Genomic DNA, 26509 nt, shown 5'->3' with positions numbered 1-26509 from the left:
GCAGCCCTGGGGCTCGGGGGAGCCTCTGCCCTGCTGGCACAGCTCTCCAGCTGCCTCGAGCCATCAGGCGCTGCTAAAATGAGGAACCAACCTTGCAGATTCTGCACTTTACTCTGCCGGGGGAGCAAAGCCGCTGGTTCTGGATCGGTTCTGGATCCGGGGATGGAGGGGCCCAGCGCTGTCTGCCGGGCGGGCGGCAGAGAACCAAACCCTGCCAAAGCACTAGCTGTCAGCAGAGGGGCCCCGCTGCAGTGTGTGTGTGTGGGGGGGGGGTGGTTCCCTTTGCTCTCCGGTTCCTGTGTCCTGGCAGTCTCAGGGGTCACTGGGCCCATTGCAAAGGGGTCAACGCAGCCCCGGCAGCCCCTGACAGGGCTGGTGGACACGGTGCCGAGACAGGGATGGAGACGGAGCGGGGAGCAGCTTTGAGACGTCCCCAATTCCCTGGCAGGGTCGGAGCCGGGGCCGGGGCCACAGGGATGGCCTGTCTAAAATACACGGACAGCTCCTCCACGGCTGGCCATGGAGGACACCAGGGAGCGGCTGCCCCGCATGTCCACCCAGACAGCGTCCCCATGCGGCGTCCCGCTCCCAGAGCCTGCAAGCTGAACTGAGCGAGACAGGGAGGGAAACACACAGCAGGGACACACACAGGCAGGGACCCCTCCGCCCCTGCGTCCGGTGGCACCCACCTGCTGGCTCAGCCTGTTGGGGGCGCTGGCGGGGCACGCGGGCTCGCGGGGGTTGAGGCAGGGCCGCTCCACGTAGGCCTGCCCCACCTGCGCCTTGTCCAGCAGCTCCCGGAAGCCGTCCAGCGAGGTGAACTGGCCCAGCTCCTCCAGCAGCTGCACGGGGTCCAGGTTCGTCCACTGGATGTCCGGCCGCCCCCTGCCAAAACGGGAGCAAGCGCCCAGAGAATCAGGGACCCGGCCACTCCCCTCCGGACACCTGCCCCTGGACTGATGTGTGGTGATGTGGCCCGGCAGGATCGGGGCCCCCTTCCCAGTGGCACCTGCCCTCTGGCCACGCCCAGGCTAGTAAAGCAGGAGGGTGCCCTCCCACTCCCCCAGCCACCTCTGTCCCAAGCCCCTGGGTCCCTGGCAAACGCCCCTCTCCCTGCGCCCAGGACTCCCCCGCGGGACCGGCCAGACACCACCCCTACCCAATGCAGGAGGGACTAGGGCAAGGGTGGGATGGGAGCTGTAGCAATGGGGCTGCGAGGATTTGCCAACCCCCTCCCCGCCGTGGGGCTGTGACAGGCTTCATGCCCCCCCCCCTTTGCAAGGCGGCTGCCCCCAGAGCCGGCGCCAGATGCCAAGTCAAATAGCATGGCTGATCCTGTTACACGCCCCCGGCCCAGCGTGGCTCCCGGCCCCTCCTTTGTGCCGCCAGTCAGGGCAATTAGCGCCCGCGCCCTGACGTCTTGATAGAGGGGAGCAGGCGGCCGGGACAGGGCCAGGCAGCAGGGGACGGGGCAGCACCCCGGGGCAGGCGGGGGAAAGCAAGAACGGACAGCAAACTGCCCCCAGTCCCCTCTAGCCCCCTTCCATTCCCCCCTCCATCTCTTCCCCTCTCCTCCCCACAGCTTGCTCCCCCCGCAGTACGGAGCTCCCCTCCCCCGGCCCGTGCTTCGCCCCGCAGCTGTGGATGGTGCAGAGCAGGATGCAGCCGGCACAAGCACCTGCTGCTGGCATTTGCTTCACAAGCGGGGCAGCGGGTCCAGTGGGGAAGGGGCTTCTTGGCTCTGCTGCTGACCAGCTGGGCAACCCTGGGCGAGTCCCGCCACCGGGCCTCAGCTCCCCCTTCCACCCTGCACCAGCCTCTTCTACGCAGCACGTAGGCTGCTTGAGGCAGGGGCTGCTTGCTGCCACGTGTGTGATCTCCCCCCAGCCCCGCCCTGCCAAGGGCAGCCCAGAGTGCATGCCAACCCCCCACCACCCGCACACAGCACGCCAGGGCTCCGACCCATGGGCACGAGGGCTGCTGCACAGCCAGACCCCAGAGACCCCTGGGAAATCACAAAGGGGGGGAAGGCTTTACAATCCAGCCAGGCTTGTAATGCATGGCAGCACTGCCCTGCCTCCCACCCTGCCCCCTTGGGGGGGGGCCCAGCTGGCCACACCCTGAGAGTAGGGGGTGGGTGCTGGGACAGCCTGGCTCCTGAGCCATCTCCTCACTGTCCCCAGATGCAGGGATCCAGCAAATCTCCATTCACTGAAGCTGCCCGGACCCCTAGTGCACACCACGTAAACAAGGGGGGCAGCAGCCGGGCATGGTCCCAACCTGCTCCCTGCAGCCCCCACAGACCGGGTGAGAGCCCCGTCCTTCTGGACTGGGCCTGGGGTGGAGAGGGACCAGCGGGGACCCGCTGGCGCAGGGGCTGTAGGCAGGCAGACCCACAGGGGGTCATACCCCAGGAATCCTGCGCCCCCTGGTGTCCAGGCAGGAAGTGGGGCACGTCTGAGTGGAGGAGGGGGAGCAATGCCCAGGGTGGGAGTAACAGCCGTCCCCTCCCTCTCCTGTCAGCCTGGCCGCTTACCCCATCCTCTGCCCTGGATCAGGCCTGGGCCAGCTGCCATCCATGCCGTACACTAACACCATGCCAGCCCCGGGATCTGCCGCTCACGTGGGTCCCACGGGATGGGCATGAGGGAGCCCGGCCCAACGCCCCCCCCCCCGAGCACAGCCACCTTCTGCCGCCTCCTCCAGCACCGCACGGGGGGCTGCGAACCGAAGCTTTGACCCGCAGGCCCCGAGAGAGACGGGCCAGGCTAAGGGCACGGCCCAGGAGGCCAGGGGCACTCCGCAGAGGGGGTGCCAGCCACACGTCAGCGCCCGACAGACTTGGCCAGCCTTCAGTGGCCATGGGGCTGAGGCACAGGGCAGATGGCAAGCGAGATCTCTGGCTAGCTTGGCTAAGCAACACGCCCATGGGGGGCTAGGCGGGAAACGTCTCGGAGAGTTTGATGGGTGCGGAACCTGCAGGGGTGCAGGGAAGGGCGACCTGGGCGACTCCAACGGGCGTCTCTACAAGCTTGGGGAGGAGCGAGCCAACGAACGCGTCAGCTGAGCCCCAGAAGGATCTAGCCGGGGGCGACTCCGACTGCGGGGCCGGCTTCCGAGGGCAGGGCGGGAGCCCCGTCACCAGAGACGCTGGCCCAACCCCAGAGATCGGCCCGTAGGGAACAACCCTGCACTGGCAGCCGGGGATGGGCGTGGTGGGGCCAGACCAGCTTCCTCTTCTACAGCCCTGTGGCTAGAGGTGGGCTCAGCCACTGGCCGATCGCAGCGAGCACTGGAGATAGGGACTAGCCCTGGCCAATGGGCACCAGCCACCGTATGGACCAGCGGGCCCCATGTGGCCCTGATCTCGGAGGCTGGCAGAAGCTAGAGTCTCCTGGGCCAAGGACTCTCCTGCTGCTTTGGTCACGCGGCTCGGTCCAGCCACGCCAGCTGGCAGGAGGAGCACGCCATGGGTCCCAGCCTCAGCATCTGCTTGCTCCAGCTTCCAGGGCCCAAGGGATTCCAGTGCCTCAGGGAGGATCTGGAGCCGGCCTTTCCTTGGACACACCAACGCCCCTTCCCAGTGCCCATGGGACCAGCCGGGCACAGCAAAGCAGAGCTCCCTCTTCGGATGCTGTCGGCAGCCCTGGCCCCGCCTCCCACTCCATGAGCTCTGCTGAGCCGGTGCCGTGAGCTCCAGCCCCTCTGCTGAGCCGGTGCCGCAGCCCTCCGCTGTACTGCCTTCTGGATCCCACACAAGAGCAGGGAGCAGGGATGGCAGGGTCCGGGCCGGCGGGCGACTTCTCCTCCTTTCTCATAAAGAAACGAAGGAGAGAATAACGAGCTCCAGGAGGAGAAAGGAAGAGCGAGAGAGGGAGCGAGACGAGGCGGAGAGGAGCTGGGCATGAGGCAGAAACTCACTCCAATAATTCACGGCGGCTGGCTCGGAACTGGGCGAGCGCGTTGAGATTCCCACATACCGAACGGCCGCTGCCAGAGAGGGCTCCTTTATCTGCGGCTTCGTGCTTCACTGAGCCAAGTCAGCCCCTTTTGTTTTTCCAGCCATCGCTGCGCTTTGACCCCCTCCCCCTCGCGGAGAACCCCTCCGCTGGAGTGAAGTGGAAGCCGGGGCCGGGGGGAAAAGAGCCGGAGATTTCAGCCCCTCCGCACTGAGACCGGTTCACATTCAGAATTGGGAAACAGAGAGAGAGCCCCTTTCCCTCCGGCCCAGGGGCTGGGCGCAGGGGCAGAGAGGAAGGAAGAAGTGAGGAGCCGGGCCTGGAAGGGGGGTCATCCCGCCCCGGCTGTGTCTGCTCCCCGCTCTGCTGACACCGCTTCGGCGTGCGGCCACAAGATCCCCTTTTACCAGCCGGGGTGCTGCAGCCTCCCGGCTGACTCTGACCCCCGGCATGGCAGATCACAGCCCCCTGGCCACGTTTTCCCCTGCCTCCAGCACCCCCTCCTTTTGCCACCCATCCCAAAGTCAAGGGGGTGGGGGGAGTCGTCCAGGATTTTGTGGGGGGGGGTGTTTTACAAGCCTTCCCTCCCTTTATCTGCTGGGGTTTGAAAACCCCCCTCTCTCCCTCCCGCTCTCGTGGGGCAGCAGGCTGAATAACGCCACTCTTTCATTTGTTGGGCAACTTGGGCTTTCAGGGCAGCATTAGCATGAGAATGCAGGCACTGCCGTTTGCTGACAAAGGGCCTCGCAGACAAACAGCCGTGTAAACAGAAAGAACGCTATGGATTGTTCCCCACCCCCTCCTCCCCGCGCCGCGCCCAGGGTTCCCCCTCCAGACCCACCCACCCACCCTCAGAGAAACCGGAGGACCAGCCAGGAGAGAGGCGTCAGGGCCTGCCGCTAACGCACCCAGCTTGGAGCTGGGAAAGCTGGGTTCTCCTGCTGGCTCTGGTACTGAGCCGCCAGGCGACCTTGGCCAACTCTCCCCACTGCAGTTTCCGTGTCTGTATAACAGGGACAGTGACACGGACGGCTGACATTCTGCCCCCTCTCCGAGGTGGGTGGGTATCGGTGCCCCCATATACAGGTGGGGAAACTGAGGCACAGGGCAGCACTGCAACTTGCCCAGGGTCATGCAGGGAGTCAGTTGTGGAGCGACGAACCCAGGAGTCCTGCATTCTGCTGCTCACTCACCGGGAGACTTAATTCAAATTTGCGAATAGTGCCAGCAAAACACTCGAGGGTCTCACACCCTCTGCTCCTCCCATCCCTCCAGGGGCAGCGCCAACAGGCTGACACATGGGCTGGGCACAGAGGAGCATCAACTCAGCTCCACAGCGCGGTGCCCCTGGCCCAGGGCTGCAGCCTGCCCTGCAAGCAGGAGGCATTTGGCCCCGCGCCACCCGCCAGCCCGACACGCGCACAGGGTCACTACCGTGCCCCGCCCTGGGGTGAGGTCGCAGGCCTGAGCTCTGGCCCCACAGGCTGCGACCCCCCGCTGTGCCTGCTGCCCTCTGATGAGCCACAGTCCAGTCCAGGAGCAGATGGAGACTCCGCACAGCCCGGTGGGCAGCAACCCTGCCCCGTGGGGTCGCCGAGGGACTATCGCCAGGGGGTGCCCAGCTACTGGCAAGCACTACGGCTTCCCACAGCCTGGATCTGGGGAGCCCCCAAGATGGGAGAGGCCAGCTGGCTAGGACGTGAGCCCCCTGGACTTCATGGCCAGTGCCCAGGAGCCTCATCACAAGAGGAGAGCCATGAAAACAGTCGGGGGGCCGGAGAAGGTCAGCCTGCAGGGTCCTTGGCTGAGCAGCGGTCAGGGCCACGTGGGCAGAGAGACGAGTCCTGCACTGACCAGCCTGGGAATCCCTGGCTGTTTCCATTGCTAGCTCCTGCAGGGTGGCGGAAGTGGGGTACCGCGCACGCCAGGGGCGCTGGGGACTGGCGCAGCAGCTAATTGGCAAGAGGCAACTGGGCAGAGCTGGCTGCGTGCGCCGCCCCACCGAAACCCCGGAGGAGACCCCACTGGGAAAGGGGGACCCAGCTCCTCCCGCAGGGCGATAGGGGGAGGGCACTCACGGGAGGTAGGCGGAGCCTCCTTGCAGCTTGGCACCGTCCCAGAAGCAGTCCAGCGGGGTCAGGATCACGCAGGGGAAAAGCTTCTCGATCATCTGGGGGGGCGGGGGCGACACAAGGGGAGGGATCAGAACCATGGCAGAGACGCTGGATCCCCCGGGGCACTATCCCACCCTCCATTTGCTACTTCCCCTGCCGGCCACGGCCCCCACCCCTGGCTTCTCCTCTGCAACTCCAGCAGCCTCCCTGAGACCGACCCCAAGTGGCAGGACTCCCCGCTATGCGGCGCCAGACACCCCCCCCGCCTCTCTGCGCTGGGGCCAGACAAGCTCTGGATCCAACCCAGTCTTTTGTCATCGCCACCGGCCCTGGCAGCCAAGGGGCCATGCAGAGCGAGAGCCCCTCGTGCCCCATGCTCTCTGCCTCTGCCGGCGACGCCAGCATGGGGCCCAGGCAGCAGGACGTCGGGGATTTCCCGGTCTGGTCCCAGGGCCTCACTCGCTCGATCATGCCATTCTCAATGATGGGGACACCGGACTTATAGCAGATTTTGTTCAAATCCCAGGATCTGGGGAAATAAGCAGAGAAATTAAAGGAAGGTGAGACCGGCGGAGGTAGCTGTATGGTGCTGGGCGTTGGGCGGGGCGGGGCAAGGACATGGGGTGTGGGGCATCAGGAGGGGGCAGGGCATCAAGAGAGACAGGGTCATTAGGAAGACTTAGGAGGGGCAGGGCCTTGGGGCGTCAGGCGGGGCGGGGGGGGCAGGGGCATTAGGAGGGGCGGGCAGGGTGGAATCCAGACCTGGGACCCCCATGATCCATGGCCCTTTTGCGTCACACTCACTTTCCATACAGCGAGACTTGCACCTTGCTGGCTGCCAGCGCCGCCTCGAGGTGCAGCTCCAGAGCCTCCTGGGTGAGGACGTTCTCCCCTTCCCGTTTTGGGGTCTGGATCAGCATTTGGGACGTGTAGATGGATTCTTCCCCCAGCTTCTCTTTCGTGTATCTGAGCTCCTGGCTGACGCGGCTGCCAGCTGGGGAGAGAATGAGAGAACTCCACTAAACGCACTGCCCGCGAGGTGGCTGGGGACCCTCCTGGAGCCAGCTCCCTCCTGCACTGTGCTGAGAGCGCTGGAGAAGGCGGACACCACCTGTACATGAGACTGGCTGGAGCTCGGCTCTGCCCAGAGCACTAGAACAAGGGGACACCTAACGAAACAAGGAGGCAAGAAATTAGAGAACATGTTTTTACGCAATGCAAAATTAACCCGTGGAACTCCTTGCCACAGGATATCACAGAGCTCAGCAGGGGATCAGACGTTTCTATGGATCTTGAGACAGGCTGGGCCTACAAATTTACCCCAGTTGTGAGCTCAGTTGTAAAAAGTTCATCAGATGTTACAATAACCAACACTGGTGAGCAAAGGTCCAAAAGGGCGACAGAAAAACTGACGTAATCCAAGCTGACATCACTCAAGGACTGTGCTGAAATTAGCAGGTGAGGTGCAGCCGGAAGTTAATGTGCAAAGTTGATATGTCTGATATTAGGCCTCACTGGTGGACAAAATCATGAAAGAAAGAGGTTTTGTGGGGAAAGACATAAAGACCAGACAGAGGCTATTGCAGTGAGGCCCCCCACCCTAGCTGCCACCCGCACTGCCTCCGGGGGCCCTGGGCCTTCGTCACGCTGATCCGGAGACCTTTCCTGATCAGAACAGAGAGAGACGGACCCAGCCGACGTCGCCACCCCATCGGCTCCAGCCGCATCCCAAACGCCGGCTGGGTGGACCATTCTGACCATCTTTGATACCATTTAAAGCGATCAGACAAGGGGGCCTTTCCTTCTAAGGACGGGCTCCAGCTGACGGGAGCGGGAATGGGGCCTGGGTTACAATAAAAGCCATAGTTTATCTTTGACGTTTCAAAGGCTTTAGCCGTTTTCCCTTCTTTTCTGTATCTTTAATGAAAGGTTAGAAGGGTTTTAAGGGTGCATTTGCCGGGGCAGGAAGTGGGCTGAGTCTCTGTCCACCAAGCCCCGGGGTTTGTTTAACTCTGGACAATGACTGCATTACGTTATGGGGTACCGCCCGGATACACCAGAAGAGAAACAGAAGAGGAAGCAACCCCCCCCCCCCCCCCGCAGCCTGTCCAGCCCGAGCTGCCTCGTAAGCACGGTTTTGCTGCCCGCACCCTTGCGGCTCTGCGAGCAAGGCGCCCCTGCCTGTAAATACGGACACTCTCGTTTGCTTTCTCAGCACCTAGCGCATGCCAGCAGTTTGGCCAAACCCACCCGACACCTGAAAAACCCCCTTGACAGATACTACCCTGGCTGGGCAGGACGTCTGGGAACTGAGTCGATTCTCAATTCAGCTGTGCCGTCCCGCTCCTCCCGCTCATCGGATGCCCCAAGCCGAGCCCCACCCACCCTTCCTTCACTAACACGGATGTGGGGGAGCCGTCGGACCCGCCATTCAAAGCGAAATGAGAGGGACAGGATCAGAGCGATGGGCCATCCCATCTGGCTCGTCTTCCTGCCCCGTTGGGACCAGGTGTGGGGTCCGTAAAACGCACTGCACGCTCTCTGGGGCAGGGAATTGTCCTCTCTAGGGTGAGGCCTGGACCTGGCTGGCCTCTGCACACTGAAACAAACAACAATTCCTTGTGCTTTGCTGCTCATTAGATAAATCAGACTGGCCCGGAGATCACGACGTCAGGAATCTGCCTCGGCTGGGCCAGTCCCTTGGTGCGGGGAAAGGGCACGCCGTGGGTTTGTCCTGAATCTCCCTCGGCTCGTTACAAATTTCAATCCATTGTCGGCAGCTGGATGCAAAACAGAGCAACGCAGCCCACCCCAGTGGGTGGCTGGGACCCTGGCACCCTCACCTCCTTTGCCAGCTCTGAGCCTCGGGGCACCTGGGGAAGAGTTTCTGAGCTTCCAGCCTGTGTTTCAGGATGGCATCAGGCAGCCCTTGCTCCGCAGCGAGGCAGACAGAGGCTTGGGTGGCAGCCCAGGACTGCTCAGGCCTTGCCTTCATTTCCCATTCGCTGTCCCCTAAGTTCCCTCTCAGCTGCGCGGCCGCCCAGCTGCCGACTCAGCCCCGCGCAGGGGCTCAGGGCTGTGGCGGGGAGAGATGCCCCTCCCGCAGCACGGACCTGCCCCAGCGGGGAGAGCCGCCCCTCCCGCAGCACGGACCTGCCCCAGCGGGGAGAGCCGCCCCTCCCGCAGCACGGACCTGCCCCAGCGGGGAGAGCCGCCCCTCCCGCAGCACGGACCTGCCCCAGCGGGGAGAGCCGCCCCTCCCGCAGCACGGACCTGCCCCAGCGGGGAGAGCCGCCCCTCCCCGCCGGCCCCAGCGCGGACCTGCCCCGGACTGGCGGTGGCTGAGGGAGAGGAGTCCCTCCCCCTGGCTCAGCCGCGCCAGACCTCTCCTCCGTCCCAGAGCTGCTGCGGTGAGACAGGGCTGAGGGGAGTCCTCTCTCCCCACCGCAGCCCCAGGGCAGTCTGCACCCCAAACCCCTCATCCCTGGCCCCACTCCGGAGCCTGCATCCCCCTGCACCTCAACCCTCTGGCCCAGCCCTGAGCCCCCTCCAGCTCCCCGAGCCCTGCATCCCTGGCCCCACCCCAGAGTCTGCACCCCCAGCCAGAGCCCTCACCACCCCTGCACCCCAACCCTCTGCCCCAGAAATGAGCCCCCTCCCGCACTCCGAACCCCTCTGCCCCACCCCATGAATTTTGTTACGTGCACCAGTATGAACGTGATGTGTCACAGGGTCGTGTCACACATCACCTCCAGATTGGGGCACAGAACAAAATTCATTCGGCACATGGACGTAAAAAGTTAGAGGAAACACTGGTCCGGGCCCACGTCAACATCAGCCCTGCGGCCGCAGCCGGGGACGGACACGTCTTCAGCCCCTCCCACACAGCCTGCGCTGGTTCCTCCCCAGACGCAGGCTCCCCCAAGCGCTCCTGCCTGCACCCCTGTAGCCATCCCAGAGCGCTCCTCGCGTGGCCCCTGTCTGACAGACACTGGCGAGGTTTTGGTCCTTCCTTTCGGTTTGCCTCTGCTCCCGCCCCACCCAGCAGCGGGGCCGAGAGCCTTTCTCCAGGGGACTTGACGCCCTGCAGCCCCTGGCACGCCGGGCACCCCGCCGTGTGGCAGGCTCCTCACTCGCCCGTCTGCCGTCCTGACCAGCCCCGCCCTGAGAACAACCCTGTGAATTCAACACAGCGGAAAGCGGGAAAGCAGATGTGTCCAGCAGTACCTCAGCAGGTGCCGGCTGGGCCCACTGTCCAGCGGCTCCTACATTCAGGCAGCCCCAGCCCCTCGGCCCCCCGCCCGTCACCACCCAAAGGTGGCCGATCGCTCCTGCTAAGCACCCCCGTCTCGCCAGCTGCCAGTGACCGGACCCGTTTCTCCACCCGGCTGCGCTTCTAGACCATCCCAGGTCTTTCCTGACAGGCCTCCCCATAGCCTGGGGGGGTCTGGTGCCTCCGTTTTCACTTGAGAAGCCCTGAGATTTCCGTTCCCCGGCTGGCCCCGCAGCTCGACGTCTCCAGGCTCTAGCTGCCTTTCCCGTCTCAGCCAGGGCCAGGCCAACCATTTCCAGAGAAAGGGCAACGGCGGGGGCAGGGGGTTGTTTTCTGGAAATAAAATGCAGGGTTGGCAAACCTGACACTTGCCCCTTCCTCTAAAGCAGCTGCACCAGCACCAGGCGGGGGCAGGACACCCCATGGAACAGGCCCAGGATGGGATGGGGCACCCCACAGAACAGGCCCAGGATGGGACACCATGCAGAACGGGGCACCTGGGGGAGTGGGGGGGAGGATGATGCTGCAGGTGCGTGTCAACGTGGCGTTAGGGGTGCCGTCCGGGTGTGACTCTGCAGGACCGAAGCACCCGATCCTGCAGCCCTTCCCCAAGGCAGGAGCACAAGGTGACAGGAGCCCTAGGCTGCATTCCCAGCTCTGCCACGGGACCTTGGGCAGGGCTCCCGCTCTGTCCAGCACCAACTCTCCCCCTCCCCGGGGTGGCGGCAGGTTGTGAGGGTGCTGTGAGGAACGGAGAAAGAAGCGGGTGCTATCGCTCTTCCCCCCAATCAGCCATGGGCCCTCACATTCCCGTCCACCTGGGACGGACCATAGCAAGGGCAGGCCCAGGACGGGAGGGGACGCCCCTCAGAACGGGCCTGGGATGGGACAGGAGACCCTGAAGAGCAGGGCACCCCATGGAACAGGCCCAAGACGCCTCAGGGCACAGGACGAGAGGGGACGCCATGCAGAACGGGACACCCCATGGAACAGGACTGGGACGGGAGGAGACGCCCCTCAGAATGGGCCTGGGAGGGGACGGGACACCCTGCAGAACAGGACTGTCATGGAGTCCCTGGGCGATGCTCTGGAACTGCTCCCTATGAAGCCAGGCAGGACTCTGGGGAAGTCTCCTCTCTGGGAGCAGCCTGTCTGCAGGACACACGGCTCCCCCGGCTTCCACCTTCCTGGGTCTGACCCCGGAGCATTCAGCATCCTCTGCCCCTCCGTGCACTTCCCACAGCGAGTCCGCCCAGGTGGGGTCCTGGGGAAGCCAGAGGGTCCTGCCCCACAACTCCGCAGTCAGATGGGACTCTCAGCCAGCCAGTAAAACAGAGGTTTATTAAACGACAGGAACATGGTCTAAAACAGAGCTTGTAGGTGCAGAGAACGGGACCCCTCAGCTGGGTCCATTTTGGGGGGCAGTGAGCCAGACAACCACGTCTGCACTTCACTCCATGTCCCAGCCAGCCCCAAACTGAAACTCCCTCCAGCCCCTCCTCCTCTGGGCTTTGTCCCTTTCCCGGGCCAGGAGGTCACCGGATTCCTTTGTTCTCCAACCCTTTAGCTCTCACCTTGCAGGGGGGAAGGGCCCAGGCCATCAGTGGCCAGGAAACAGGGTGTCGGCCATTCTCTGTGTCCAGATCCCTGCACACATCTGCCCTCTAGGACTCTGGAACGGTCATAGACCCTTACCCCACCACCTAGACACTTAAGAACTGCATAGGGAAAACTGAGGCACCCCCACACTATTCAGAGGAAACATTAAGAACAGTCCCACTTTGTCACAAGGACACCCCATGGAACAGGGCCAAGATGGGATGGGGCACCCCACAGAACAGGCCCAGGGCACCCCATGGAACAGGACTGGGACAGAACACCGTGCAGCACGGGGCACCCCGTGGAACAGGCCGGGGACGGGACGCCGTGCAGCACGGGGCACCCCGTGGAACGGGCCGGGGACGGGACGCCGTGCAGCACGGGGCACCCCGTGGAACGGGCCGGGGACGGGACGCCGTGCAGCACGGGGCACCCCGTGGAACGGGCCGGGGACGGGACGCCGTGCCGCACGGGGCACCCCGTGGAACGGGCCGGGGACGGGACGCCGTGCCGCACGGGGCACCCCGTGGAACGGGCCGGGGACGGGACGCCGTGCAGCACGGGGCACCCCGTGGAACGGGCCGGGGACGGGACGCCGTGCCGCACGGGGCACCCCGTGGAACGGGCCGGGGACGGGACGCCGTGCCGCAAGGGGCACCCCGTGGAACGGGCCGGGGACGGGACGCCGTGCCGCACGGGGCACCCCGTGGAACGGGCCGGGGACGGGACGCCGTGCCGCAAGGGGCACCCCGTGGAACGGGCCGGGGACGGGACGCCGTGCCGCACGGGGCACCCCGTGGAACGGGCCGGGGACGGGACGCCGTGCCGCACGGGGCACCCCGTGGAACGGGCCGGGGACGGGACGCCGTGCCGCACGGGGCACCCCGTGGAACGGGCCGGGGACGGGACGCCGTGCCGCACGGGGCACCCCGTGGAACGGGCCGGGGACGGGACGCCGTGCAGCACGGGGCACCCCGTGGAACGGGCCGGGGACGGGACGCCGTGCAGCACGGGGCACCCCGTGGAACGGGCCGGGGACGGGACGCCGTGCAGCACGGGGCACCCCGTGGAAAAGGCCCAGCAGGGAACAGGCCCTGGACACCCCACGGAACGGCCCAGGACAGGGCACCACACGGAGGGCTGGGCCTGCTCAGGTTTCCTTCTCTCATTCTGTTTATTACAGTGGCACCTACAGCCCCTCTGCAGCCTGGTGCCCCGCTGTGCCAGGTGCTGCCCATGCCCCTGCCCAGAAGAGCTCACAATCTAACCCGACAGGACACACTGAGGGGAAGCAGCGCCAGGGAGGGGGTGACTTGCCACTGTTGCTCAGCCAGGCAGTGACCCAGCTGGCACCAGACCCCCACATGGCTGGCTGCTGGACCCCCGTTTACAGTCAGTCTTTCTTCAGGCTGCAGCCGCTCAGCGCCTGGAGACGCTGGATGTACCAGTCCTAAAGCACAGATCCCAGCAGGGAGCAGCCTGGGTTACAGCGGCCATGGGGCTGGGAGGGAAGGAACTCCGTGGGCCCCAGCGCCCGGCCAAGGGAGCAGGATTGGGACCACTCTCCGTCCCTCCCGCTGCCGGCTCACTGCGGCACGCTGCCAGCTCTGGCTGCCGGCCAGCGCATGGGAGGCCAGGCGCAGCGAGAGCGAGACCACAAATAAGCAACAGAATCTTTGCCTTTAATGACTTATTATTTCTTTCATGCTTTTATTTTCCATCCCACCCTCCCTGAAGGGCTGGGGGAACAGCTGGGGACAGTTGGATGCCAGTTGTGAAGGATGCCTTGCCAGGGAAGGTGGCCTGGGGCGGGGGAGAGCCATTGTGCCTGTGAAATGGGACAGTGAGATGCAGGGGGTGCTGCGTGGGTGTCGGAGGAGGCATCCAAACCATTGCCAGCTGTTTGGGAGATCAGGCGGGAGGTGCACTGAGCTGCTCTGGCCTCAGCTGAGCCACCCAGGAGAAACCCAGCATGGAGAGAGAGATAGGATGCTTGGGGGGGGGGTTAGGAGGATGGACAGCATAAGCTAGCGAGCGGGGGGTTTAGGAGGATAGATGGCATAAGCTAGCAAGCTCGCAGGCCTATTGTCTAGCCCCTCCTGCCGTGCATGCCCCACGGACCCCACAGCGAGCCTGCCCCGCAAGGTCCCGGCCATCCAGCTGCTGGGGATTTCCATGGTGTGTATGTCGTTACCGACAATTGCCACTGCAGGAATAACTGCACATCTGCAAGTGCTGGGGGGAGGGCGTCCCTAGTAATTAGTGTTAATTTGGAACAGGGCGCTCCGAGCCACGGGAGAGCTTCAAAGGCGACTGAGGAAGCCTCAAATTCCAACCCCCTAATTAACCAGGGAGCGAGATGAAAAGGCAAGGCCGAAGCCCAGGCCTGCCAAGCGCACTTCCAACGGGAGGGTCGCTGGCTGGCCGGGCCAGGCCCCAGTGCTGGCACAGGGGGGCACGCGCCCACCCCGGCCCCCCAGATCTGAGCTGAGGGAGTGCCACCGTGTCAGCCGTGGCTGGCCGCTGTCGTCCCAGGGGCAAGGGGGCTGCGTAGGGGGGAGGGGGCTCTGCCAACCAGCAAGATAGCAACAACGAGCATGTTAATGAGGAGCACTATGAAAATTTTCCTTTCCTCCAATTAACAAATGGAGCACTTGACTTTCTCATGCACAGGGCCCCTCTGGTTCCAGCCCCCCGGCCCCCCTTGGGCTTATTAATGCCTTTACCTCTGAGTGGGGCTTTGGAGCCCCCCCACAGCTCTGCAGGGGGAGCAGCCGGGTCCCAATCTCTCCTGAGCCCTGAGGGCTTGGGGTGCCGGACCCTCCCTCTCCCTCTTGTGCTTCAGCATCCAGGCACTGAGGGGATCTGCACACAGAGTGCCAGGGCCCCTGGGCTGGGGAGCCTCGGGCAGTGCCTGAGCCCCCCGGCATGCCCCCGAACAAGCCCGGCTCCCCACAGCCCTGCACTCTAAGCTGGGCCTCACCATGCACCAGGCCCGGGGCTGGGTTAAAACCAGAGACCCCTCATGTCACTGGCAGAGCACCGCCTGGCCTGGCCCTGCCAGCAGGGGACGGACCCCCCAGGACCAACAGGGCCGTGCCAGTTCTGGTGCCAATCGGCCTCCAAACACAGCGCGGGGGGGGGCCCTATTCCCTCTCAGGGCAGCTCGGTGGGAGCTGGCATCTGGGCCTGCCAGCAGGGGCAATGCCAGTCGGGGCGAGTTCAGAGCCGGGCCAGCCCAGCCCAGGTGCAGCTCACGCTCCCGGGCTGCTCTGGGCAGTACGGCCATCCTTCCTGGGCCGGGGCAGCCGCACCCAGAGCGGCGGGAAGAGACCCGGGAGCCCTCGTGGCCGCACACTCCATGGGCAGCTGCCAGGCGAGGGCGGAGCATCCCCAGCACGGGGGCAGGAGCAGACAGGCTGCACCCTGCTCTGGTGCCCACCACGGAGCCACATGCACCGGGGAAAGCAGCCAGGAGTGGGTGCTTTCAGAGACATTCAAGCTAAGGGTGCCCTGCTCCCCGGGCGGCTCTTCCCCTGGTTCCCAGCAGCACCACCTGGGACAGCACCGCTGCCCGCTCCTGGCCAGGCCCCAGAAGGAGCAGGGCAGCATCTCCCCAGTAGCCACCCATGCAGCCGAACGATCCTCGTAATTACAGAGTCCTCAGCTCAACGACAGCGCCAGGCATCTCCTCCCACCAAGCCAGGCCACCCCCGGCTGGGAGGCTGCCCAGGGAGCCCCACTGAGCATGCCAGGCCTGGGGAGTTATTGCCCCTCTGCCCATGGCTCGGCCTGGCACTACCCGCCCCGCGACCCTCCCCCCGAGCAAAATCTCTTCAGGGCATTTTCTCTGCCGCAAAACCAATGGGATTCTCATTACAACTCACACGCCAGCAGGGGCTGGAGGGTCCAGCCGAGCTCGGGGGCCCGTCGTGCCAGAGGCTGCACCCCCCCGAGAGACAGGCCCTGCCCCACCACAGCCTCAATGCCAGGCCCAGGGTGGATGGGGAAGGTGCTGGGCCGAGCTCCTCCAGCAGGCAGAGCCAGGGAACCCAGGCATCCAGTGCCATGCTGTACCCACTGGACCACGCTGCCCCCCCAGCTTCCCCCTGCAGGGAGCGGGACAGACGGCAACAGAGGGCCCAGGCCAGCTGCCGGAGGTAGGGCCACTCCGACAGCGCTGGGGCTCTGAGCCAGGTGCCCACCGATGGGCAGAGAGGCGGGGCTGATGCTGCGCCAGCCTGGCCCACGAGAGACTCTTGAGGGTCGCGCTCCTTTTGGTTGCTACAGCAACAGCATGGCGCCCACCGGCCGTCATCCAGGCCTGCTCGGAGCTGGGGTGCACAGCGCTGCCCCCAGCAGCGTCCCCCACGGGGCCTGTCTGACGCCCAAAGGGACAGCTCCTGCCCCGCCTTGCGCAGAGGATGGACCAGGCCCCCTGCAGCAGGCCCTGCCGTGGGCGCTGCCCGTCTCTGAAACAGCAGGGCCCCGTCGCTTCCTTGGCGCCCTGCTGGCTGAGGCGTCGCCCTCCCTTGGCACGCAGCCCAGCAATGCGGCCCAGCGGGCGGGGATTTCCTGGGGGCTGGGGTGTCGCCGCAGGCTCCCCCTGCACCTCTCAGCCTGGGGCTCCCACGGTCCAGGGGATGCACCAGCATGAAGCTAAGCGGACGGGTGTACGGGCACCAAGGAGAGGCCTATGGGCCACATCCCGTCCCTCAGGCCCCCTGCCCCAAAGTCCCCTCCCACCCCCGCACCAAGGAGCCAAGGGGCCTCCCCCTTCTCCCTGAGCAGACTGGGCTGCAACCTGCCCTCAGAGATCTCCCCAGCCCCCCACGTCCCCAAGGCTGCCGGAGCCCTACACAGGGCTCCACTGTCTGCATCTGCCATGTCTGGGTTCAGACCCAGGCCTCTGCCACCCGGGATGGGACAGGAAAGGGGACCCGAGGCCACCCCAGTTTCTGCAGCCGCTGCAACAGGGGGTCACCACAACCAGCCAGCGCCCCTACACTCAGCCTCCAGGAGCTGAATTCAGGCCACGACTCAGCCCCGACCTGCTGCTGAGCCGCCCAGGATGCCCTGAGCCATGCCCCAAAGCTGCGGAGCAGAGCGCACCATGTGGGCACCCAGCAGCCAGCCAGCCCGCCCGAGAGGGCGTTCACAGCCCAGCTGAGAGGGCAAGTGGTCGGCTGGAGGACGGGGGCTGGAGCCGGGCAGTGTGGAATTGCATTCGGAGCCCAGGAGCCCCGCTCTGTACGCCATCAGGGACACGGCACAGCCAGATGCAACCTAACCGGGCAGGGAGAGCCGCTCCCGCCAGTGGGGCCTGTCACCACTAATACCCCTCAGCTCCTTGCCCACCGCTTCGTGCTGCCTGCCCCCTCCTCGGCACTCACACCTACAGCCCAGCAGTGTCCCGCCCCGCGGGTCCCGAAGTCTCTCACACACACACACCCCGGCCGGCGGCCTATCTCGCTGCGGGCAGGCAGCGCCCCCTCCCACGTGCCCCATAGGAACCAGCTCTGGGGCAGAGCCAGGAGCTCAACCCGGGGCCCACCGAGCCCTGGGCCTCCCTGCTGAGGCTGCTAACAAGGGGGCAGCAAGAACCACGGGCAACGGCGGCTTCTGGGCCTATTGGGAGCCCAGCTGAGCCCCCCCAACTCATCACACGAGCCACCCAAGAGCCTTGGCCAGCAGGCAGGGCTGGCGAAGGCTGGACCCTGGCGCCTGCCCCTCTCCCCGAGATGCTCCCGCGCTGACGACCGCCACACGAGCAGAGCTCCCAGGAAACCCGCCTACCCGTCACAAACCCCCTTCGCCCCCAACCCCAGCATTGACCCGCCTGGCCAATCCAGGGGCATCACGAGCTGATGGGCCTGTGAACCCCGGTCTCCCAGTGGGCTGCCCCTCACCTCCCAGAGGCTCAGAGCACCCAGTGGGGCTTCCAGGGCAGGGGTGCCCAAACTGCTCCCTACACAAAAAGCCCAGAACATTGAGACTGTCCCTATAAAATCTGGTCACCCTGCTTAGAAACCTAGAGGCTGAGCTGCCCAGGAATGACGACTGCAATTCCACCCCCGGGCCTGGCAAGACAGTGAGGAGGAGCACCTGGAGCAGGCGGGACAGAGTCTCAGGACACCTGGGTTCTAGCCCCTGTGCCTCGGTTTCCCCACTGGCAGCAATGGGACTAAGGATCCTGCGGGGTGGGAGGCCGTGTGCCATACTGTCTGCAAAGTGCTTGGAGATCCTGGGACAAAGGGCAGAAATCCCAGGGCTGTTCCAGACACACACAGGGGGAAATGGCTCGCTCACCCAGACGAGAGGCCCCGTGTGAAGCCAGCTCTCTCCACACAGCCAGGGGGCTGCCAGGCAGATGAAGAAAGCCAGGGCCAGGAACACAGACAGACAGCAACCTGGGGCCTCTGGACACTGGGGCTTCCCCAGCCCCCGGTCATGGAGCTGTCCCACTGGGCTGGACACCACTATGAAGCGTGGGGGCCATGCTGGCACCTGGGTGCCTCCAGCTATGGGGCACACTCTCTAATACCACCCTACAACCTGCCATGGGCTCGGAGGCATGATCAGTCCTGCTTGGCCCCCCGCCCACTGTACTGCTCAGCCTCACGATCGCAGGAGATCTTAAGCTGAGCCCATCGCCCTGGTATCTGGGCTCCTGGAATCTCCTCTCCCTGTGACGAGCCCTCTGGTAGCAGCTACTGGCACCCACTGATTTCACGGCTCCCCCCATTGGGGCCTCAAACATTAGGGTCAGGCCTGTTCCAATGGGGCTGCCCTGCTCTCGTACCCACGGGGAGCCAAGCGGCACCAATGTGGGGGCATAGCGTGGGTCCAAAGTGCTGCGGGGCTCCCCAGGTAACACACAACAGCATCACACATAGCCCAGACCCCCGCATAACACACAACAGTGTCACACACAGCCCGCCCTCCCCTCTCCCTGCGTAACACACAACGGCATCACACACAGACCACCCTCCCCCCATCATAACACACAACAGCATCACACGAAGGCTGGGCCCCCCGCGTAACACACAACAGTGTCGCACACAGCCCAGGCCCCCCGCGTAACCACAATGGTGTCACATACAGCCCTCCCCTCCCCCCACGCCCTGCGTAACACACGACGGCGTCACACACAGGCCAGGCCCCCCGACGTCAGACACCGTCACACAGCATCACACCAAGTGGGACCGGAGGCTTTCTCCGCTCACTCCCCAGCTCACCTGCTGAACGATTCAGATAACGATGTAGCATGCTGAGCAATGGCATAGAGAGTACACGTATACTGTTTGCGGACGATACCAAGCTGGGGGGGGCTGCAAGTGCTCTGGAGGACAGGATTAACATTCAAAATGATCTGGACAAACTGGAGAAATGGTCTGAAGTGAACAGGACGAAATTCAATAAGGACAAATGCAAAGTTCTCCACTTGGGAAGGAACAATCAGCTGCACACATACGAACTGGGAACTGACTGCCTAGGAAGGACTGTACTGTGGAAAGAGATCTGTGGGTCATCGTGGACCACAAGCTAAATATGAATCAGCGGTGTGACACTGTTGCAAAAAAGCAAACATCATTCTGGGCTGCATTGGCAGGAGTGTTGTAAGTAAGTAATTCTTCCGCTCTACTCCACGCTGATTAGGCCTCAGCTGGAGTATTGTGTTCGGTTCTGGCCGCCACATTTCAGGAAAGATGTGGACAAATTGGAGAAAGTCCAGAGAAGAGCAACAAAAATGATTAAAGGTCTAGAAAACATGACCTCTGAGGGAAGATTGGAAACACTGGGTTTGTTTAATGTAGAGAAGAGAAGAGAAGAGAAGAGAAGAGAAGAGAAGAGAAGAGAAGAGAAGAGAAGAGAAGAGACATGATACCAGTTTTCAAGTACATAAAAGGTTGTTACAAGGAGGAGGGAGGTAAATTGTTCTTCTTAACCTCTGAGGACAGGACAAGAAGCCATGGGCTTAAACAGCAGCCAGGGCAGTGTAGGTTGGACATCAGGAAAAACTTCCTGTCAGGGTGGGGAAGCACTGAAATAAATTGCCCAGGGAGGCTGTAGAATCTCCATCATTGTAAGTGAGATTTGTAAGAGCAGATTAGACAAACACCTGCCAGGGACGGTCTAGATCAGGGGTAGGCAACAGGTGGATTGTGGACCAAATCCAGTCTGCCAGACGCTTTTGAACAGACCACACAATCTTTTATTTACTGTCATCATTATTGTCGTCATTTCTGTATTATCCTGGGAACTACAGGCCAGTCAGCCTCACCTCAGTCCCTGGAAAAATCATGGAGCAGGTCCTCAAAGAATCAATCCTGAAGCACTTGCATGAGAGGAAAGTGATCAGGAACAGCCAGCATGGATTCACCAAGGGAAGGTCATGCCTGACTAATCTAATCGCCTTTTATGATGAGATTACTGGTTCTGTGGATGAAGGGAAAGCAGTGGATGTATTGTTTCTTGACTTTAGCAAAGCTTTTGACACGGTCTCCCACAGTATTCTTGTCAGCAAGTTAAGGAAGTATGGGCTGGATGAATGCACTATAAGGTGGGTAGAAAGCTGGCTAAATTGTCGGGCTCAACGGGTAGTGATCAATGGCTCCATGTCTAGTTGGCAGCCGGTATCAAGTGGAGTGCCCCAAGGGTCGGTCCTGGGGCCGGTTTTATTCAATATCTTCATAAATGATCTGGAGGATGGTGTGGATTGCACTCTCAGCAAATTTGCGGATGATACTAAACTGGGAGGAGTGGTAGATACGCTGGAGGGGAGGGATAGGATACAGAAGGACCTAGACCAATTGGAAGATTGGGCCAAAAGGAATCTGATGAGGTTCAATAAGGATAAGTGCAGGGTCCTGCACTTAGGACGGAAGAACCCAATGCACAGCTACAGACTAGGGACCGAATGGCTAGGCAGCAGTTCTGCAGAAAAGGACCTAGGGGTTACAGTGGACGAGAAGCTGGATATGAGTCAGCAGTGTGCCCTTGTTGCCAAGAAGGCCAATGGCATTTTGGGATGTATAAGTAGGGGCATAGCGAGCAGATCGAGGGACGTGATCGTTCCCCTCTATTCGACATTGGTGAGGCCTCATCTGGAGTACTGTGTCCAGTTTTGGGCCCCACACTTCAAGAAGGATGTGGATAAATTGGAGAGAGTCCAGCGAAGGGCAACAAAAATGATTAGGGGTCTGGAACACATGAGTTATGAGGAGAGGCTGAGGGAGCTGGGATTGTTTAGTCTGCGGAAGAGAAGAATGAGGGGGGATTTGATAGCTGCTTTCAACTACCTGAAAGGGGGTTCCAAAGAGGATGGCTCTAGACTGTTCTCAATGGTAGCAGATGACAGAACGAGGAGTAATGGTCTCAAGTTGCAGTGGGGGAGGTTTAGATTGGATATTAGGAAAAACTTTTTCACTAAGAGGGTGGTGAAACACTGGAATGCGTTACCTAGGGAGGTGGTAGAATCTCCTTCCTTAGAGGTTTTTAAGGTCAGGCTTGACAAAGCCCTGGCTGGGATGATTTAACTGGGAATTGGTCCTGCTTCGAGCAGGGGGTTGGACTAGATGACCTTCTTGGGGTCCCTTCCAACCCTGATATTCTATGATTCTATGATTCTATGATTCTATCATCTCTGGAGTCTGGACCTTGACTGTACCTGGGCCAAGAAATAATTGATTACCACTGGCCTTGATAATCCTTATCCTGCCATGAGTGCAAGGGATGATCTCTCGAGATCCCCTCCCGTCCTTCTATTCTATAAGAACCGCGACATCACACTGTGTCATACATATCACGCCTTTGGGCCTCCAGCACCATGGATGGCAAGTAAAGCCCCCCACCCTGCCCCTTTCACACACCCCGCCCCCCCACCAGAGCCCCACTACCATGGCCGCCGGTCCCTGCCCCAGGCTAGTGCCCTCAGCCCCGGAGCACCGGGAGGACGGGGGAACGGCCCAAGCTGGGGCCAGCACACAGGGGGAGCCACAGAGCGGGAAGCAGGAAGGGGGCTCTGGGGGCAGAGCATGGGTGGGGCCACACCTGGCTGTTTGGGGCGGCACAGCCTCCCCCCGCCTACGATACCCACCGCTCATGTCCAGCCCCTCACCATGACACACCGTGACATCATGACCCCCAAGAAAGGGTGGGGGGCAACATGCTGGGCTGGGGCTCCAGCAACCTGAGTTCAATTCCCCACTCTGCAACTCTGGGCAAGTCCCAGGATGCGGGAGCACGCGCACTGTGCCTCAGTTTCCCATCCGTGCAATGGGGCTAATAATACTCCCTTTCTCTGTGTAGCCTGGGAGCTCCTTGCCGGCAGGGGCTGTCTGACCCTAGCACAACAGGGCCCTGATCTCAGCGGGGACCGGTAGGTGCTACTCTAATACACCCGGTAAGGCCCCCACTGAGAAACGGCCCTCGGCTGTTCATGCACCGGTCTCTGGGGTATTTCCCATGCCCGTTGGTGGGCAGGAGGCCATGCGGTGCGATGCACAAGGTTTAACAGCTTGGCCGAGTTAAATATGACCATCTCCTCCTGAGTGCACGCAACCCTGCCCCTGCCAGGGCCTCTGGCATGGCACCGCCAACCCCAGGGAACGCCCAGCATATCGTGCCCCACTCCTGCAGCCAGGAGCAGCCCCACGGCAGCGATGGAGCAGCCCAGCCCTTCCTTGCCCCGGGACAGGCCCCAGTTCCCTTTGGGGCTCAGCTATGAAAGCTGACGCAAGGGCAGGGGGGCGAACGAGAGACGTGGCCTCCCCCCAGCCACGGCACTCACACACACACACACGCGCCTGCACGCTCTGACTCAGCTCGCTAGCCACGGCCCCGAGGGCTGCGATGCACGCAGGCCGGGGGCCACCTTCAAAGTGTTGTGGGGCGGATTAGCGGGATTAGGGAGCGGGTGAAAGGAGCCGTGCTGCTTCGGAGGAAGTCGCGCCGAGGGCAGGCTAAAAGAGCCATTTTCACCTGGCCCGCCTGTGGCCACCAGCCTCGCCTGTCACAACACGGCTGCGGGGGCCCCGCTCTGCCCCACAGCCCCCGTGCCCGGGGGGGGGAGGAAATACAGCCAGTTGGGTGCCCGGGTGGGCACGGGAGGGTGGGTGGCTTCCAGTGCCTCCCCTCAGACTGCCCCAACAGGGAGTCTCGCCGCCAGCAGTTGGGGGTCCCCCCGACAGGCAGAGAAGACCCCAGGCTGGGGGATAAATTCTGCGGTTTGTGCCCCCCACAGACCCTTCTCTAACAACCCCGGCCCCGCAAAAGCAGGTTCTCCAGCCGCCTTTCCAACCAGCCAAGGCAAAGGGCGACCAGCTTCCCAAGCCAGCGGAGAAGCCGGGCCCCAGGCCCGGCGTGTGTCGATCAGAGCCAAACAAATATCTTTATCACTCGAAATCCCAAGGGCTGGCTTCTGGGGGTGGTGGCGGGGGAGGGAAAAGGCCTCTCCTGAAGGAGCTCCCAGAGCCACGGCCAGGGATGAGGGGCAGCACGACCCCCCAAAATATGGGGGGGGGGGGAAGAGTCGGTTGGGAACCATTCACTGCTAAGACTCCTGTCAGCACTGACATAAATTTCCACTGGTGTTGGCATTTAGGCCCTGGCTATTTCCATATGTATAGGGCTGCCTGGACTAATTATGCTAATCATCTCCTCTGTCGGGCGCTGTGAGAAATGGCTGCATTAGGCACTCCACTGCTTGCGAATGTCCCCTAATGCGGGGCTGACACATACATTCATCCCCCGCTGAATGGGGGAATTTTTCCACTTTGCTGCCTTCATTCAGGCACGAAATGAAGGGTTTGAACTCAGACCACTTTTCCAGGCCCGAGGAGGAAGCAGAGAATAAAACTCTTCTCGGCCCCGCTCCCTGCTGCCCCCCCCCCCCAATAGAAAACACCAGATACTAAAACGCTGCTGTCCACAAAACTCTTGCTGGGCCTTTAAACAACAAATCAGCAAATTTTCCGTCCATCACAAGCGATCAACCGGTCACTCGGGAGGGGTTGCAGGGAAGAGAGCCAGGAAGATACTTCCCCCCACCATGAGAAAAAGAAGCGATTTCTGCCCCCAACGCAGCTTTGGCACACTGAGCCGGGCTCCGACTTTGAGCTGGCTTCAGACAAGAAAGCGCTTTTCACAGCCAGCCCCGGCTGCGGGGAGAAGATGCTTCGGAGCAAACGGCACCGCGGAGGGAGCAAACAAAGCCGATATATCAACGAGTGGAGCAGGCTGCGGGTGTGCTGGGGGGTGGGCGAGGCGAGGGTCTTCTGCTCGCTGCCTGAATACAAACCCGGCTCCCTCTTTTGCTGGTGCGGAGAACGAGGTCTGTCCCCAAGGGTCTGGGCTAGCCTATGGGTCGCCCCGTCCCCCCCAAAAAAGAGCAGGGCAGGGGGAAGGAGGCCGAGACCGCGACGCAAAGGAACCAGGGCAATGCCCTGGCCGAGGGCAGCAGCAAAGTGGCATCCACAAAAAAGTCCGGAGTAAAAGTGATCTTGGGATGCCAGGCAGAGGTGGGCGCCCCTGCCAGTCCCCTCTGCATGGGGCAGCCCACGGCAGGGGGAGCAGACGCGCCCAGTCAGCGGGACACTACTAAGCACAGGCTCCAGTCAGTCAGACGTCCCCTCGCCCGCTCTAAATGGCCGCAGGATTTTGGGCTACGCCCAACTTGAGCCATCTCCGCGGGCGAGAGGTTCACAGGGCAGCTGCACAGCACTTCCCGACAGAGCGGACCCGCGGCCGCACCGTGCCCCAGCTTGGGCTCCCCACGCCCCTCTGGGAAACGGGGCCTGCGCACGGTCTCCGCACTAGCTCTGCCGCCCCCACCCGACTCCTCCGGCCGCAGCCAGGAAGCGGATGCCAGGGGATCCGATGCGACTGCCCCGGCTTGGTTTCCCGTGACCTCCGCTCCCCGCACCGTCCAGCGACAGCCCTGATGGTCTGTAGCCCCCCCACCCTCAGCGCTGCTCCCCCTCCCCAGGCTAGCGAGCCGCAGCATCCACAGACGCTCCCCTCCCCCCCATGCACATACTGCTTGCCAGCTGGCTCCGGCGGGCCTGGATTCCAGCAGCCCGGCTGATTTCGCGCAGCACCTACACCCCTCCTCCCGCAGGCCGGCTCCTGGCTCGGCTGCTAGCACCCCCAGCGCCTCTCTGGAGCCTGCCATTCGCCAGGAGACCACCCAGCACTCCCAGTGCCCACCCAGGAACCTTTCACCCCCAGCCTCCGCTCTGCAGACACCACCGCTCCTCTCCCACTGGATTTCCTCGCCCCTGGCCCCGCTGGGAGCAGAGGCCAGGGTGCAGCTCCCGGAATGTGCGCAGGCCCCCAAAACGCCTCCCCAGTCCCCCCACGCTGGCCCTTTGACGGGTGGCTTCGTCTGTCCGTTGGTTTTCCTCTTTCAAGTGGCACTGTGTGGAGATGGCAGGTCAGCTCCAGCCGGATCCCCTGGGCCCCGTCGCCCAGCCCCGCCCCCCCAGCAAGCTGAACGTGCCTAGGGGCTCATCCCCCCTCCTGCCAGCCCACTGCATGCCGGCGCAGTGCGGACGTCCCCCCGAGCAGACAGCCCCGTGGGCCAGGCTGGCTCTGCCCAAAACAAAGCGCTACAGAGAGGCCAGCGACTCCTGCCACACCAGGCTGGTCAACAGGCCACCAGCGCCAGCCAGGGCCGGGCCTGGCACTCAGGGTCCAACAGCCTAGCCGCTGAGCGGGGCAGATGGTACCGGTCCTCGGTGCGATGGGGCCAGCACGCACATCAGCCTCCAGGGGGCGCTGCTGCCCAGGAGCTCGGGGGGGGGCGGGGGCGGGGACCTGCAGGTGGGATCTCGGTGAGGGCCGCTGAGCACCTGCCAGACAGCTTCCCTCCAGCATCTGCTACCCACGGCTACTCCCCAACTTCCCTCTGCCCTCCCCGCACGGCTGCCTCCCTCCCCCGCCTGCTCTCTCTTCCTTTCCCTAAGTCCCGCCCTGCCCTCCCCAGGCTGATTCGCCTGCCCCCCGGTCCCACATACTAGGGGGTTTGTGGGGCAGCGAGCCCCTTGCTTTCCACAGTCCTTCCACCGGGGACAGGGAGCAGGGGAGATTCCCGCACGCCAGGTGGCTGCTCCAGTTAGAGGCTAATGCAGCTTTCCCCTGACCCAGCCTCGGCCCCATAAATCAGCCCCAGCCCAGCCTCCTGGCCCTGCAAACACACTCAGACGGCCAGGAACAGCTGCCAGGTGGCCGGAGGTAACTCAACACTCAGCCGGGGGGGGGGGTGAGGGGGGGTGGTTCAAAGCCTTCAAGAAGCTAATCGCTTTAGAGGCACCTAATTGAACATTTCCACAGGCGATCCCAATTTACGGGCCCCACCGTCTCTTTTCCCATCGCCCCCGTTGGATCAGGCCGGTCAATAACCCCTTCTTCAGCATGGGCGCAGCCGGTATGGCCCGGGCCTGGGCTGGTTTCCATCTCTCAGCCCCTCTCCATGGGCCACCCCTCCTGCTTCCAGCAGCAGCCGACACCCTGCCCCGGTCCCTCCCTCTGCAACGGTCCCGATCCCGCTGGCCTGGCACAGG

General features: G+C 63.1%; 1 protein-coding gene across 3 annotated transcripts in view; it reads right to left on the bottom strand.

Annotated features, from left to right (window-relative positions):
- The window catches only part of PTCH2 (patched 2), a 60055-nt gene that overhangs the window by 25883 nt on the left and 7663 nt on the right, over positions 1-26509 (bottom strand). For all 3 annotated transcript variants that reach the window (XM_078854138.1, XM_078854137.1, XM_078854139.1), the window contains 4 exons: positions 6878-7067; positions 6533-6602; positions 6038-6129; positions 690-885 (listed from right to left, as the gene is read on the bottom strand). In XM_078854138.1, coding sequence (XP_078710264.1) covers positions 690-885; positions 6038-6129; positions 6533-6602; positions 6878-7067 — 548 coding nt within the window. The remainder of the gene's footprint in view (positions 1-689; positions 886-6037; positions 6130-6532; positions 6603-6877; positions 7068-26509) is intronic.

This window comes from Lepidochelys kempii, chromosome 8 (genome assembly GCF_965140285.1).
Source record: "Lepidochelys kempii isolate rLepKem1 chromosome 8, rLepKem1.hap1, whole genome shotgun sequence".
Classification (NCBI taxonomy): Eukaryota; Metazoa; Chordata; order Testudines; family Cheloniidae; genus Lepidochelys; species Lepidochelys kempii.
The sequence above is the reverse complement of the archived record's forward strand: the minus strand, read 5'-3'. Positions and strand labels throughout refer to the sequence as shown.